The following is a 15,335-nucleotide window of genomic DNA, read 5'->3' as shown; positions in this document are numbered from 1 at the left end:
TGGCCTTGGAGATCTTTTCTAATGTTTTGCCATTTCTTTTACTGTTTCGGAGTTCGGCCAGCACTGCTTCATCTCCCCAGATGGCGATCAGATCCCGTACCTCCCGTTCGGTCCAGGCTGGAGCTCTTTTGCGATCCTGAGACTGGGACTGGGACTCCATCACGGTTACCTGTGCTGATGAGCTCTGCATGGTCACCTGTGCTCTCCACGCTGAGCAAACAGGAAATGAAATTCAAACGTTCGCGGGGCTTTTCCTGTCTACCTGGCCAGTGCATCTGAGATGAGAGTGCTGTCCAGAGCGGTCACAATGAAGCACTGTGGGATAGCTCCCGGAGGCCACTAATGTCGAATTCCGTCCTCACTACCCAATTCCGACCCCCATAAGGCCGATTTTATCGCTAATCCCCTCGTCGAGGTGGTGTAAAGAAACCGGTTTAAAGGGCCCTTTAAGTCGAAAGAAAGGGCTTCGTCGTGTAAACGTGTCCAGGCTTAAGTCGACTTAACGCAGCTAAAGTCGACCTAAACTCGTAGTGTAGACCAGGCCTAAGAACAAGGCCTCAGACTATCCTAGTGACTATCCTAACCCTAACCCTAACCCTAACCCTAGTGCCCATACACAGGCAGACTGTGATTTTGATTCTTTGTTTTATGCCTCTATAACTAGCTAAGTAATAAGAATACACCTAAATTCCTAAAGTATATAGGCCTTTACAGGTGGGCCTGAATATCTATAGTCTAGCAGCGGAATTGTTAGACTGGAAAGTTGCATGAGAAACTGGGGTGGTCAGATCAAAAAAAGATTATGCTCAGCAATGTAGCGGCGTCTGAACAGCATTTACAAGTCAACATACAGGTGGTGCTTTATGCGGGTGGGTTTTTTTTAAACGGTGGGCCCAGTGTACCCCAAGACTTTTTTCATCTTGTTGTATGATGAGCATTTCTATGGGGTGCTGGATGTGAAAAAGTTGTTTGGTGCAAAAAAATTATTGTGAGTTTTGCCATGCAGTGTACAGTCATGACCACTCTTGCAGATATTGTTGCCGCCTCTGCTCGAGTGCGACGTGCTCAGACAGTGTGGGCGTGCAGCTGAGGTGTCCTAGCTGTAGACTGTATTGTCGCTCCAAAGACTGTTTAGACAGACAGGTTGACTGTGCATCGAAAAAACAAGTTGAATGCCTGTGTAAAACTTTATGTGATAAGTGTCAGTCTTATGTGGACAAGGGGCACCGGTGTAACGGGAGGCATTGTAAGCAGTGTCAGGGTTTGATCACCGGTGATGTAGACAACCACCCGTGTTTTATGGATAGTATTAGACACCACCATTTAACTCTCTCCATTCTGAAAACTGACCATTTATACGTAGCCTTTGTTTCCTATCTTTTTACTAATTGCCAGTCCATGAGAGCAACTTCCTTCTTATCCCGTGGCAGCTTACCTTGCTTAAGAGCCTTTGGTGAGGGACCTTGTCAAAGGCTTTCTGAAAATCTAAGTACACTATATCCACTGGATCACCTTTGTCCACATGCTTCTTGACCCCCTCAAAGAATTCTAGCAGATTGGTGAGGCATGATTTCCCTTTACTAAAACCATGTTGACTCTTCCTCAACAAATTAAGTTCATCTATATGTCTGACAATATTGTTCTTTATTATAGTTTCAACCAGTTTGCCCAGTACTGAAGTCAGGCTTACAGGTCTGTGATTGCCCAAATCACCTCTGGAGCCCTTTTAAAAAATTGGCATCACATTAGCTATCCTCCAGTCATCTGGTACAGAAGCTGATTTAAATGATAGGTTACAGACTACAGTTAATAGTTCTGCAATTTCACATTTGAGTTCCTTCAGAACTCTTGGGTGAATACCATCTGGTCCTGGTGACTTATTACTGTTTTATTTATCTATTTGTTCCAAAACTTCCGCTAATGATACCTCAATCTGGGACAGTTCCTCAGATCTATCACCTAAAAAGAATGGCTCAGGTTTGGGAATCTCCCTCCTATCCTCAGCCGTGAAGACCAAGGCAAAGAATTCATTTAGTTTCTCCACAATGGCCGTATTGTCCTTGTGTGCTTCTTTAGCACCTCGATCGTCCAGTGGCCCCACTAGTTGTTTAGCAGGCTTTCTGCTTCTGATGTATTAAAAAAAAAAAATTCGCTATTACTTTTTGAGTCTTTGGCCAACTGTTCCTCAAATTCTTTTTTGGCCTTCCTAATTATATTTTTACACTTCATTTGCCAGTTTTTATGCTCCTTTCTATTTTCCTCAGTAGGATTTAACTTCCACTTTTTAAAGGATGCCTTTTTGCCTCTCATTGCTTCTTTTACTTTGTTGTTTAGCCACGTGGCTCTTTTTTGGTTCTCTTACTACGTTTTTTAATTTGGGGTACACATTTAAGTTGAGACTCTATTATGGTGTCTTTAAAAAGTTCCCATGCAGCTTGCAGAGATTTCACTTTTGTCACTATACCCTTTAATTTCTGTTTAACTAACCTCCTCATTTTTGTGTAGTTCTCCTTTCTGAAATGAAATGCTACAGTGTTGGGCCGCTGTGTTGTTTTTCCTGCCACAGGGATATTAAATTTAATTATATTATGGTCACTATTACCAAGCGGTGCAGCTATATTCACCTCTTGGACCAGATCCTGTGCTCCATTTAGGACTATATCAAGAATTGCCTCTCCTCTTGTGGGTTCCAGGACCAGCTGCTCCAAGAAGCAGTCATTTAAGGTGTCAAGAAACTTTATCTCTGCATCCCATCCCGAGGTGACATGTACCCACTCAATATGGGGGTAATTGAAACCCCCCATTATTATTGAGATTTTTATTTTAATAGCCTCTCTAATCTCCCTGAGCATTTCACAGTCGCTATCACCATCCTGGTCAGGGGGTCGCTCATAAATCCCTACTGCTATATTCTTATTATTAGAGCATGGAATTTCTAGCAATAGAGATTCTATGGTACAGTTCGATTAAGTTATGATTTTTTCTTCATTTGATTCTATGTTTTTTTTCACATATAATGCCACTCCCCCACCAGCACAACCTGTTCTGTCCTTCCGATATATTTTGTACCCTGGTATTACTGTATCCCATTGATTATCCTCATTCCACCAAGTTTCTGTGGTGCCTATTATATCAATATCCTCATTTAATATGAGGCACTCTAGTTCACCCATTTTATTATTTAGACTTCTAGCATTGGTATATAAGCACTTTAAAAACTTGTCTCCTTTTAGCTGTTTGCCATTCCACGATGTAATTGAATGAGACTCTTTTTTATTGGGCTGTTTCTGATCAGACCCTGCCTGTATTTTATCATTTTCCATCCTCTCGTCCTCACTAGGACATAGAGATTCTCTATGAATAGATCCTCCCCTAAGGGATGTCCGAACCACGTGCTCCTCTGCACCTGTTGGCTTTCCCCCCGCCCTTAGTTTAAAAACTGCTCTACAACCTTTTTAATGTTAAGTGCCAGCAATCTTGTTCCATTTTGGTTTAGCTGGAGCCCATCCTTCCTGTATAGACTCCCCCTTTCCCAAAAGTTTCCCCAGTTCCTAATAATTCTAAACCCCTCCTCCCCACACCATTGGGTATGTCTACACTACGAAATTAGATTGAATTAATAGAAGCTGGTTTTATAGAAATCGGTTGTATACAGCCGATTGTGTGTGTCCCCACATAAAATGCTCTAAGTGCTCTAGTTGGCGGACCGCGTCCACAGTACCGAGGCTAGCGTCGACTTCCGGAGCATTGCACTATGGGTAGCTATCCCACAGTTCCCGCAGTCTCCGCCGCCCATTGGAATTCTGGGTTGAGATTCCAATGCCCGAATGATGCAAAACTGTCGCGGGGGGTTCTGGGTACATGTCGTCAGGCCCCTCCCCCTCCGTCAGAGCAACGGCAGACAATAGATTCGCGCCTTTTTACCTGGGTTACCTGTGCAGACAACATACCACGGCAAGCATGGAGCCCGCTCAGCTCAGCTCACCGTCACCATATGTCATCTGGGTGCCGGCAGACGTGGGACTGCATTGCTACACAGCAGCAGCAGCTAACTGCCTTTTGGCGGTAGACGGTGCAGCATGACTGGTAGCCTTCATTGGCGATCTGGGTGCCGGCAGCCGTGGGGCTGGCAGCCGTGGGGCTGCATTGCACCAGCCCCCTTGCCTTTTGGCAGTAGATGATTTATTACGACTGGTAACCGTCCTCGTCGTACAGCAGTGGCTGTCAATCATGGGCACCTGGGCAGACATGCTCAGTCCTATGGAACTGTCTTGATGATGATGGTTATCAGTTGTAGTATGCCATTTTCTGCCACGCGCCCTGTTGGCTCATCGCACGTTAGCTGAGTCTTCCCTGAGCAGCAGATCGTGCAATAGGCCTGAAGGCTAACTGCCAAGCGCCCAGTATTTGCTGCCAAGCACCCAGAAAATGCCGAGGGCTATCAGTCATGCTGCACCGTCGTCTTAAGATGTAAAAAATAGATTTGTTCTGTATTCATTTCCTTCCCCCCTCCCTCCGTCAAATCAACAGCCTGCTAAACCCAGGCTTTTGAGTTAAATCTCTGGGGGGGGGGGGCATTCTGTGTGACAGTTGTTTGTGTTTCTCCCTGATGCAAAGCCACCTTTCTTGATTTTAATTCCCTGTACCTGTACGCCATGTCGTCACTCGCCCCTCCCTCCCTCCCTCCCTCCTTCCCCTGGTCCGTCAGATACTAGTTTCGCGCCTTTTTTCAGACCAGACGCCATAGCTAGCACTGGGATCATGGAGCCCGCTCAGATCACCGCGGCAATTATGAGCACTATGAACACCACGCGCATTGTCCTGGAGTATATGCAGAGCCAGGACATGCCAAAGCAAAACCAGGACCAGGCGAGGAGGAGGCGATTGCAGCGCGGCGACGAGAGTGATGAGGAAATGGACATGGACCTAGACCTCTCACAAGGCACAGGCCCCAGCAATGTGGAAATCATGGTGGGGCAGGTTGATGCCGTGGAACGCCGATTCTGGGCCCGGGAAAGAAGCACAGACTGGTGGGACCACATCGTGCTGCAGGTGTGGGACGATTCCCAGTGGCTGTGAAACTTTCGCATGCGTAAGGGCACTTTCATGGAACTTTGTGACTTGCTTTCCCCTGCCCTGAAGCGCCAGAATACCAGGATGAGAGCAGCCCTCACAGTTGAGAAGCGAGTGGCGATAGCCCTGTGGAAGCTTGCAACTCCAGACAGCTACCGGTCAGTCAGGAATCAATTTGGAGTGGGCAAATCTACTGTGGGGGCTGCTGTGATCCAAGTTGCCAGGGCAATGAGAGACCTGGTGATATCAAGGGTAGTGACTCTGGGAAACGTGCAGGCCATAGTGGATGGCTTTGCTGCAATGGGATTCCCAAACTGTGGTGGGGCGATAGACGGAACCCATATCCCTATCTTGGCACCGGAACACCAAGCCACCGAGTACATAAACCGCAAGGGGTACTTCTCAATGCTGCTGCAAGCCCTGGTGGATCACAAGGGACGTTTCACCAACATCAACGTGGGCTGGCCGGGAAGGGTACATGATGCTCGCGTCTTCAGGCACTCTGTTCTGTTTCGAAAGCTGGAGGAAGGGACTTTCTTCCCGGACCAGAAAATAACCATTGGGGATGTTGAAATGCCTATCGTGATCCTTGGGGACCCAGCCTACCCCTTAATGCCATGGCTCATGAAGCCGTACACAGGCAGCCTGGACAGGAGTCAGGACCTGTTCAACTACAGGCTGAGCAAGTGCCGAATGGTGGTGGAATGTGCATTTGGGCATTTAAAAGTGCGCTGGCGCAGCTTACTGACTCGCTCAGACCTTAGCGAATAAGAGGACTTCGGTCTCACCCCACTGGCTAACCGCAAGTCTCACAAGGAATCTCCTTAGACACTCCAGTTTCCCAGTATCACCACCAGTGTCACTCGTTATGGGGACAAATGGTTATGAAAACCAATACCCCAATAAAAGAAAAAAAGTTCTCCTGATCCCAAAGGACCAAGCCCCAGACCCAGGTCAATATACAAATCAGATCTTACCCACAAATCACGCTGTTGCCAATCCTTTAGAATCTAAAATCTAAAGATTTATTGATAAAAGAAAAAAGATAGAGATGAGAGTTAGAATTGGTTAAATGGAATCAATTACATACAGTAATGGCAAAGATCTTGGTTCAGGCTTGCAGCAGTGATAGAATAAACTGCAGGTTCAAATTAAGTATCTGGAATACATCCCCCGCTGGGATGGGTCATTCAGTCCTTTGTTCAAAGTTTCAGCTTGTAGCAAAGTCCTTCCAGAGGTAAGAAGCAGGACTGAAGACAAAATGGAGATGAGGCATCAGCCTTATATAGGTTTCAGAGTAGCAGCCGTGTTAGTCTGTATCCGCAAAAAGAACAGGAGTACTTGTGGCACCTTAAAGACTAACAAATTTATTAGAGCATAAGCTTTCGTGGGCTACAACCCACTTCTTCGGATGCATCCGAAGAAGTGGGTTGTAGCCCACGAAAGCTTATGCTCTAATAAATTTGTTAGTCTTTAAGGTGCCACAAGTACTCCTGTTCTTTTTGCAGCATTATATAGTCTTTTCCAGGTGTAAGAACACCTCTTTGTTCTTACTGTGGAAAATTACAGCAAAATGGAGTCTGGAGTCACATGGGCCAGTCCCTGCATACTTTGCTGAGTCTCAAGGCATATTTGCCTTCTCTCAATGGGTCCATTGTATAGCTGATGGTCCTTAATGGGCCATCAAGCAGGTTAGGCAGAGCTAATCCCAGCTTGTCTGGGATGTCACCCAGAAGCATAGCATAAGTTTGCCATACAGACAGTATAGAGCCAATATTCATAACTTCAACTACAAAACTGATACACACATATAGACAGCATAATCATAACCAGTAAACCATAACCTTGTCTTAGACACCCCATTTGACCCCCTTTATACAAGATTTGGGTGCCACTACAGGACCTTGGTTGCAACAATGATCTATATGGTCCCAGTTTATGTCAATAACGTCACAAGTGGTTCCTGTTAGACTCTCCCAAAGGGAGCTGAACTTGCCTATTCTTGGGCACCCCTTTTTATACAGTGACTTTGATTATACCTACTTCTGTGCATGTATGTGCTCTGATTGTCCCTCTCTTTCTTATTGGTCATTGTCCCTTGGAGACACGAGGGACTCCGAATTCTATAGACTGTGTAGGATGATGTACCACCTTCGTCTTGCAGTTGAGGCACGTGTTACGAACACATTTTGTTGTTGCAGCAATTTTATGATTAATTTTAAGCTTTCCTGAAATTGCTTTCACAATGTTACCAGAATTTTAGGTCATCAGGTCATCCCTGGACCATTTCTTGTATCTAAGGCCTAAAATAGCTAAGCTAGAGCTTGCAGGTTTCAGCCTACAGTTTCCTTGCATTTCAGCTTGTCTGATTTCTCACCCAGTTCCTCTAAATATTACTCATCCTCATGTCTTGCTTAATCTTATACTTTTATAATTCCATAAACCAATTTCTATAAATCAATTTTGATTAACATATAGTGAGTATACCGAGTATAACACATTGATTAATCATAATGCCACACAATAAATGAATACTAAACTAACATTATTGGCTACAACAGGCAGGTTCTGGACAGTGGAAGGGAGGGTGTTAGAGAGCTGAGGAGAGGAAGGTTTTGGGCAAAGAGCTCCTGTGAGCCAGGAGTGCTGGAGGCATTAAGAGTGGGGATGCCATGGAACAGCTGCTGTAGGGAGTAGGATGCTGTGGAGGGCTGGAAGAAATGGAACTCAAGGATCTGGAAGGGTTGGTGCTGGATAGAGTAAAGGGAGCTTGGGTTCTGGGTAGTGGTGCTCCAGGAAATAGAGGTGCTAGCAATGGGAGGGAGCAATGGGACACATTTCTGGCAGGAACTCTTGGGAATCAGGATCAAGGAACAATTGAGACAGTGGGATGATGGGTGGAAAAGGTTGGGGAGTAGAGAATTTGGGAGTACTGGTAGCAAGGAGGGCACTGGGCAATGGGGGAGTTGAGGAGGAAACACAAGGAGTGGTTGCTCCTCGGGTTGCAGGAGCTGGGGAAGGGTGAGAGCAGTTAGAGGAAGAGATGTGGGGGTCATAGTGATTGGCAGGGATAACTGCCTGTCTGTGCCCTTCCTCATCTCTCTGAGTGTCTCCCCTCAGCTGTCAGGCCTCATGCCTTTCTCTCTCCCTCAGTGTCTGTGGGCCTCTCTCTGTCAGTAGGAAGCAGTTCTAGGGGGAGTCCCCTTTGGCTGGAGTCTCCTCTGGGTTTTCCCTTTGATCATGAGTGTCTGGCTGTGTGTGTTCCCAGGAGATATGGGCACAGTTAAACCCCTACACCTTTGAGAACGTGGGGAGCTGGACCCAGGATTTTACTGCTTTAAAATGGGCTTGGGTTAAAATAACAGAACTGTTTTTGTGGGTGACAAATGTCCCATGAATTTACCTAATCTCACTTGTCTTCTTTCCCCTGAGCAGGGTTTCCAGTTTCCAAACCTGATGTCATCTCCCAGCAGGAACGAGGGGAAGTGCCGTTTTCCCCAGATCTCCAGACCTCAGTGGAAAGAGAGCTCCTGAGAGGCAGCTGTGCAGGTGAGTGATCATTAAACCAACTCAGTGCCTGAAGGAAATAGCTGGGATTCCCAACAAAGACCTTGTGAGCTTTCTCAATTCAGGATTGTCCCCAGCGGGTATCATATCCACAGGGCAAATATTGCTCATGGCTTCCTACCTATCCTTACTTACTCCTGGCAGTAACCCCCTCCCTGAACTTCCTTCTCCCCGAGTGTTTGGATGGGAGCTGGATGCAGAATTGATCCTCTACTCTCTCCCCTTTAGGGAAGAGTTTGGGGAAATTCAGTCCCTGATTTTTTTTCCCCATCTCCAGCTTCTTCTTTTGGTTTGTTCTCCCCTTTTCCATTCTGGTTTCTGAGGTTTTTCTTTTTCTGTCCCACCAGATGATGGGATGGTGAATGAGACTGTGGAGCAGAATCCTCAGCAGGAAGATGATGAGAAAGTGGAATCACATGGGGTGTTACCGCAAAGATGCAAAGGGAGTGTGTCCAGGAGTTGTGAGCAGGAAAAAGCCTGTAAGAGTCAGTACAGGCCAGAGAAGCAGCAGAGAAACCAGCCAATGCAGAAAGTTGGTCAATCTGTTAATTATCAGGGAACTCAGAAATGCCACAAGAAAACCATGGCCCAGCAGATTATCCTCATGGGTGAGAGAAATAATACATGCGCTGAGTGTGGTAAAAAGTTTAATAGGCCCCTACTCCTGATTATCCATCAGAGAATCCACACAGGGGAGAAACCCTATCGATGCTGTGAGTGTGGGAAAACCTTTGCTCAGAGCCAAGCCCTTATTCAACATCAGAGAATCCACACAGGGGAGAAACCCTATCGATGCTGTGAGTGTGGGAAATCCTTCACTCAGAGCTCAGCTCTTATTCAACATCAGAGACTCCACACTGGGGAGAAACCCTATCGGTGCTGTGAGTGCGGGAAAACCTTTGCTCAGAGCTCAGCTCTTATTCAACATCAGAGAATCCACACAGGGGAGAAACCCTACGCATGCTGTGAGTGCGGGAAAACCTTCACTCAGAGCTCAAGCCTTATGAAACATCAGAGAATCCACACAGGAGAGAAACCCTATCGATGCTGTGAGTGTGGGAAATCCTTCACTGAGCAGTCAAGCCTTATTAAACATCAGAGAATCCACACAGGAGAGAAACCCTATGAATGCTGTGAGTGTGGGAAATCTTTCTCTCAGAGTTTATCCTTTATTCAGCATCAGAGAATCCACACAGGGGAGAAACCATATGAATGCTGCGAGTGCGGGAAAACCTTCTCTCAGAGCTCAAACCTTATTAGCCATCAGAGGATCCACACAAAGGAGAAACTCTGTGAATGCTTTGAGTGTGGGAAAATGTTCACTGGTAGTTCACACCTTATTAGCCATCAGAGGATCCACACAGGGGAGAAACTCTATGAATGCTTTGAGTGCGGGAAAACATTCACTGGTACTTCAAACCTTGTTAGCCATCAGAGGATCCACTCAGGGGAGAAACCCTATCGATGCTGTGAGTGTGGGAAAAGCTTCTATCGGAGCTCAGCTCTTATTCAACATCAGAGAATCCACACAGGGGAGAAACCCTATCGATGCTGTGAGTGTGGGAAAAGCTTCTCTCGGAGCTCAGCTCTTATTCAACATCAGAATATCCACACAGGGGAGAAACCCTATCGATGCTGTGAGTGCGGGAAAAACTTTGCTCAGAGCTCAGCCCTTATTACACATCAGAGGATCCACACAGGAGAGTGACCCTATGAATGTTATGAATATGGCAGGTTCTTATATCAGAACTCAGCCTTTATTTATCATTAGAGATGCTGCAAAGGAGATAGAGACCATACAAACCCTGTCTAGAGCTGAGAAAAGATTGTTTTTCTTTTGTTAATTCCCACATAATAAAATTTAAGGCCTCATTTGTGTCCCTGTGATCTTTCAGTTCCCCCAGCTGAGTTGTCTGCTTTTCTCTTCTGTAGCACATCTCTTGGGGAAAATCCCAGAATCATTATGATCATCTGCTTTGTTCTATGTCATGGAAGTGTGTCCCACAAACAAGAATAACAAGGAGTCCGGTGGCACCTTAAAGACTAACAGATTTATTTGGGCATATGCTTTTGTGGGCAAAAAACCCATGTCATCAAACACAAAGTGGGTTTTTTGCCCACGAAAGCTTATGTCCAAATAAAACTGTTAGTCTTTAAGGTGCCACCGGACTCCTCGTTGTTTTTGTGGATACAGACTAACATGGCTACCTCTCTGATATCTGTGAAACAAGAATGTCAGTCAACTCCAGGTGGGGGAACCAGGAGTGACCTCAACTAGGTACATGGAGGTTAAATATACTTGGGTCTTGATTCCACTGGGATTTAGCTAGCTTCAATTAACAATCTTGATGTAAACACAACTGTTTTTTTTTTCAATAAAAAATAGCCCATGTATAGTGGCCATGGTAATTTAGCAAACTTCGTGAAGACCTGATGTAACCCTTTCCCTAGTGTAAACAAATTTGGAGCATCACATTTATACTTTTTCTCCCTCTGCAAAGCAATTGTTGGTCACCAGGTTCCCCCACTATGGACAGATTGTCTCATTCCCAGTTGTTTTCACATTGCACTGGGTTCTGCTGAATGTTTTTGTATCATTTTTCTCATTTTAAATATAACAAAGAGAAGGAGCAGGATTAGGGACATGAAAAGAAAAGTTTTTTCAACCTCTGTGACACCTGAAGATGAAGCAGTGAGTTGGAGGGAATCCCACCTTCCAAATTACGCCAGCAGTGTTTCTCTCTTTGAGACAGAATTTATGTAGAATTTATGTTCTCCAATTTCTACTCCTCCACCTTTCAGTGTGTCATGTGATGCAGTGTTCTCAGCCCTCAGCTTGGGAATCACACTTTGATTTCATCCTAAAACATGATAATTTAGGGCCTGAGATGAAAATCTCATAAACCTGGAAGGGGGATTTGAAAGGATCTTAAAGGATTACAAATGCAAAGGCTAGCTGTGGGTGTTACCCAGAGTACTTGGAGGAGAGGAAGGTGATCAGGAACAATCAACATGGATTCACCAAGGGCAAGTCATGCCTGACCAACCTGACTGCCTTCTATGATGAGATAACTGGCTCTGTGGATATGGGGAAGTGGTGGATGCAACATATCTTGACTTCAGCAAAGCTTTTGATACGGTCTCCCACAGTATTCTTGCCAGCAAGTTAAAGACGTATGGCTTGGATGAATGGACTACAAGGAGGATAGAAAGTTGGCTAGCTCATCGGGCTGAATGGGTAGTGATCAATGGCTCGATGTCTAGTTGGCAGCCGGTATCAAGTGGAGTGCCCCAGGGGTTGGTTCTGGCTCTGGTTTTGTTCAATATCTTCATTAATGATCTGGATGATGGGATGGATTGCACCCTCAGCAAGTTTGCGGATGACACTAAGCTAGGACGAGAGGTAGATACACTGGAGGGTAGGGATAGAGTCCAGAGTGACCTAAACAAATTGGAGGATTGGGCCAAAAGAAGTCTGATGAGGTTCAACTGGCTACATCAGAGGGGCAATACGAAACTTGTTTGTATCGGTGTATAAAATAGAGGAAGTGTCTCTGGCTGGCCTAGGGGGAAGTGGAAAGTCCCACCACTGACTGGGCTGGTCCATTGTGACGAGCATACATGTGGTAGTGGTCCTGCAGCATCTACAGGATACTAGGACCATGCTTCATTTGCTGTCCGGGTGCCTTTGCTACCAAACTGGTCTGTGGTGATGGGGCAGTTTGATCGGAACCTGATGTATGGGCTGTCTGGCCAGAGCCAGTGCAACACACAGAGGGAACAGACACATGCAGACAACATCTGACAACAGCAGTGTTATATGAGAAGTAGTAAACACAAGCTGAAATTATGACTAATAGTATGTTATCCAGATAAATCTGGGGAGTGGCCAAAACCCATTCCTCAGAGGCAAAGGGCAGCTGATGCCTCAGCCAGGTGTAAACAAGGGTGATAGATCATTACCTGCTAAGTGGCCATTCTTTGTCAAGAAATGGGGTGGGGGCAAAAAAAAATCTACATTTTAGCACAGAAACCACACAGTGTACCTGTTCACACAGACTGCCTGTAGCCTTGCTCCCAGCTGGGAGTGCTTCTCAAAGTGGGAACAGGACTATAAACTAAGGGGCAGATCCCCCCCCCCCCCCAAACACCCTTCTCTCCCCTTGCCCATTGCATTCTCTGCACCTGAGAAGACAAAATGACACAGCCCCTAAGCTTTGATGGAGGGGTCCTGACCTAAAGAATTTGGTCAGTAACACTACTGAAGCATGTGCTGAGAAAAATTTGCTTTGAAACTAAGGCTAGGTCTACACTACAGCGGGAGGTCGACCTAAGATACGCAACTTCAGCTACGTGAATAGCGTAGCTGAAGTGGCGTATTTCAGGTCGACTTACCTGGCTGTGAGGACGGCGGCAAGTCGACCGCTGCCGCGCCGCCATCGACTCCGCTACCGCCTCTTGCCGCGGTGGATTTCCGGAGTCGACGGCAGAGCCATCAGGGATCGATTTTATCGCGTCTTCACTAGACGCGATAAGTCGATCCCTGATAGACCGATTGCTACCCGCCGATCCGGCGGGTAGTGAAGACGTGCCCTAAGATAATTTCTTAAGTATATGTTTTTAAGCATTTTATCTTTATTTTCTTGTAACCATTTATGACTTTTAAGCCACATTACCTGTACTCTCATAAAATCTCTCTTTGTAGTTAATAAACTTGTTTTATAACTTGTTATATAAGCCAGTGTGTTTAAACTGAAGTTTCTGAATAGCTATATGAAATAATAAACTGACATATTATTCTCTTAAAGATTTATTGACTTCAAATATTCTGTAGTGGCCAGGAGAGCTCTAGGCCATACAAGACATACATTTCTGGGGGAAATCTGGGACTAAGGGTGTGTTAGGACTCACCATGCAGTGTAGTAGAAAGACAGCCTGAGACATGAGGTGTGGTAAAGGGGGCCTGGTGTAAGGCCTATAGCCTCTGTTAAATTCAGGCCCTGCTGAGATAAAGCAAAGTTAGCAAGAGTCAAGTTATGAGCAGAAGTCAGGCCCTGATACAAAACATGCTTATTTGCACGTTCACAGGACCTAGCAGAAACAGGGTTGGTATTGCAGAAACATAAGGACTCCTAGGCACTAAGTATTCACATAAACACATTCCAGAGGTGTAGTACCAGAATACCCTGATACAAAGTGATGGTACGGAGACACACTTGATCCCACTTAAAGAAAAGGTCAAGATGATAGTGTGATGGATAGAGATGTTTTGCTTGAACCAACATGTACAAGGTCAATGGTGGTAACTGACCACATGAGGGGGCAATATGTAACTTGTTTATATCAGTACATAAAAGAGGGACCTCAGAGAGGGTGTCTTTGCTAGTTGAGGGGGATAGTAGAAAGTCTCACCAGTCACTTAGCTGAATCCAGGGCAATGAACATACATGTGTTAGTATATCTGTAACCATTGAGCCAGGGCATTAGGACCATGCTTTGTTGACAATCTTTTGTATCGCATGGGTAGGTAGCAACAATTCTAAATTTATATCAAGCTTTGATAGCCAGCACGTTGCAACAGTGAGCTGGTGAATGTCCTTCAGGCCCCTGGTGAAAGAATGACGGGGACACTCAGATATGATGTTGACAATAAACCTGGACAAGCACCTTTGCTACTGAATGGAATCAGTGGTTTTGTTGGGCAGTTTGATCAGAGCATGCTGTACAGGCTATCTGGCCAGAGCCAGTGCAGCATGCAGAGAAAATATACACATACAGCCAACTAACAACATGCAGTATAACCAAGGCTGGGGAGAGGCAGAGTGTATCCCAAGTGTGGCTGACAGGTTACAAAGACTGTTGCATGTCCACTTTCCTGTGAAGTGGCAAACTAGGTGAACTTACACTGGCCAGGCTTTTGACCAGTGCAAGATGGTATATTGTTGGGGTTATAACTGATTTGCTTATGATTATTATAATTTGTTATGCTTATTCCATAAGATATGCACGTGTTAATATATATATACACACACATTGTGATATGTTATAGGTCAATGGAGCCTAGAGAGTGTTTGTGGTGTACTTGACATGAGTGCGTGAGTTGTGTACTGGTAGCCGAAGCCAAGGACTTGAGTTTATGAACGGTCAAAGACTGTCTGGGAACGCTATGAGGTAATTAACAGCTCTCAGGCGCTCTTGGACCATAAATGGCCCCTCCCACAACACTTCCATCTTATTGACCTGGAGCACTTTTAGGACCATGACTTGGTCACCTACTCTGAAGGAACGCTCTCTGGCATGATTATCATACCAGGCCTTTTGCTCTTGTTGAGCATCCTGTAGGTTTTCTCGAGCAAGGGCTAGAGTGTTTTGCAGGTTGGTTACAAAGTCCAAAATGTTAGTTCCTGGGAAAGATGTAACCTCCCATTGCTGCTTCACCAACTGTAATGACCCCTTAACTTCATGGCCATAAACGAGTTCAAAGGGTGAAAACCCCAAACTGGGATGTGGTACAGCTCTGTAAGCAAAGAGTAACTGCTGCAACACTAGGTCCCAATCATTGGAGTGCTCATTCACAAATTTACATATCACGGCCCCCAAAGGCCCATTAAACCTTTCCACTACACCGTTCATTTGATGGTGGTAAGGGGTGGCAACCAAGTGGTTCATCCCATGAGCTTCCCAAAGATGCTTCA

General features: G+C 45.6%; 1 protein-coding gene across 1 annotated transcript; it reads left to right on the top strand.

Annotated features, from left to right (window-relative positions):
- Nucleotides 1-9,244: 9,244 nt before the first annotated feature.
- LOC135885411 (zinc finger protein 135-like) lies at nucleotides 9,245-10,348 on the top strand. The gene has a single exon (XM_065413094.1). The coding sequence runs from the start codon at nucleotides 9,245-9,247 to the stop codon at nucleotides 10,346-10,348; it is 1,104 nt and encodes a 367-aa protein (XP_065269166.1).
- Nucleotides 10,349-15,335: the final 4,987 nt, after the last annotated feature.

This window comes from Emys orbicularis, chromosome 11, assembly GCF_028017835.1.
Source record: "Emys orbicularis isolate rEmyOrb1 chromosome 11, rEmyOrb1.hap1, whole genome shotgun sequence".
In the NCBI taxonomy this organism is placed as follows: Eukaryota; Metazoa; Chordata; order Testudines; family Emydidae; genus Emys; species Emys orbicularis.
This window is presented reverse-complemented; position numbering and strand designations above follow the sequence as displayed.

Coding starts and splice junctions, on each gene's coding strand:
- LOC135885411 (XM_065413094.1), top strand. CDS start 9,245: ATGGGTGAGAGAAATAATACATGCGCTGAGTGTGGTAAAAAGTTTAAT.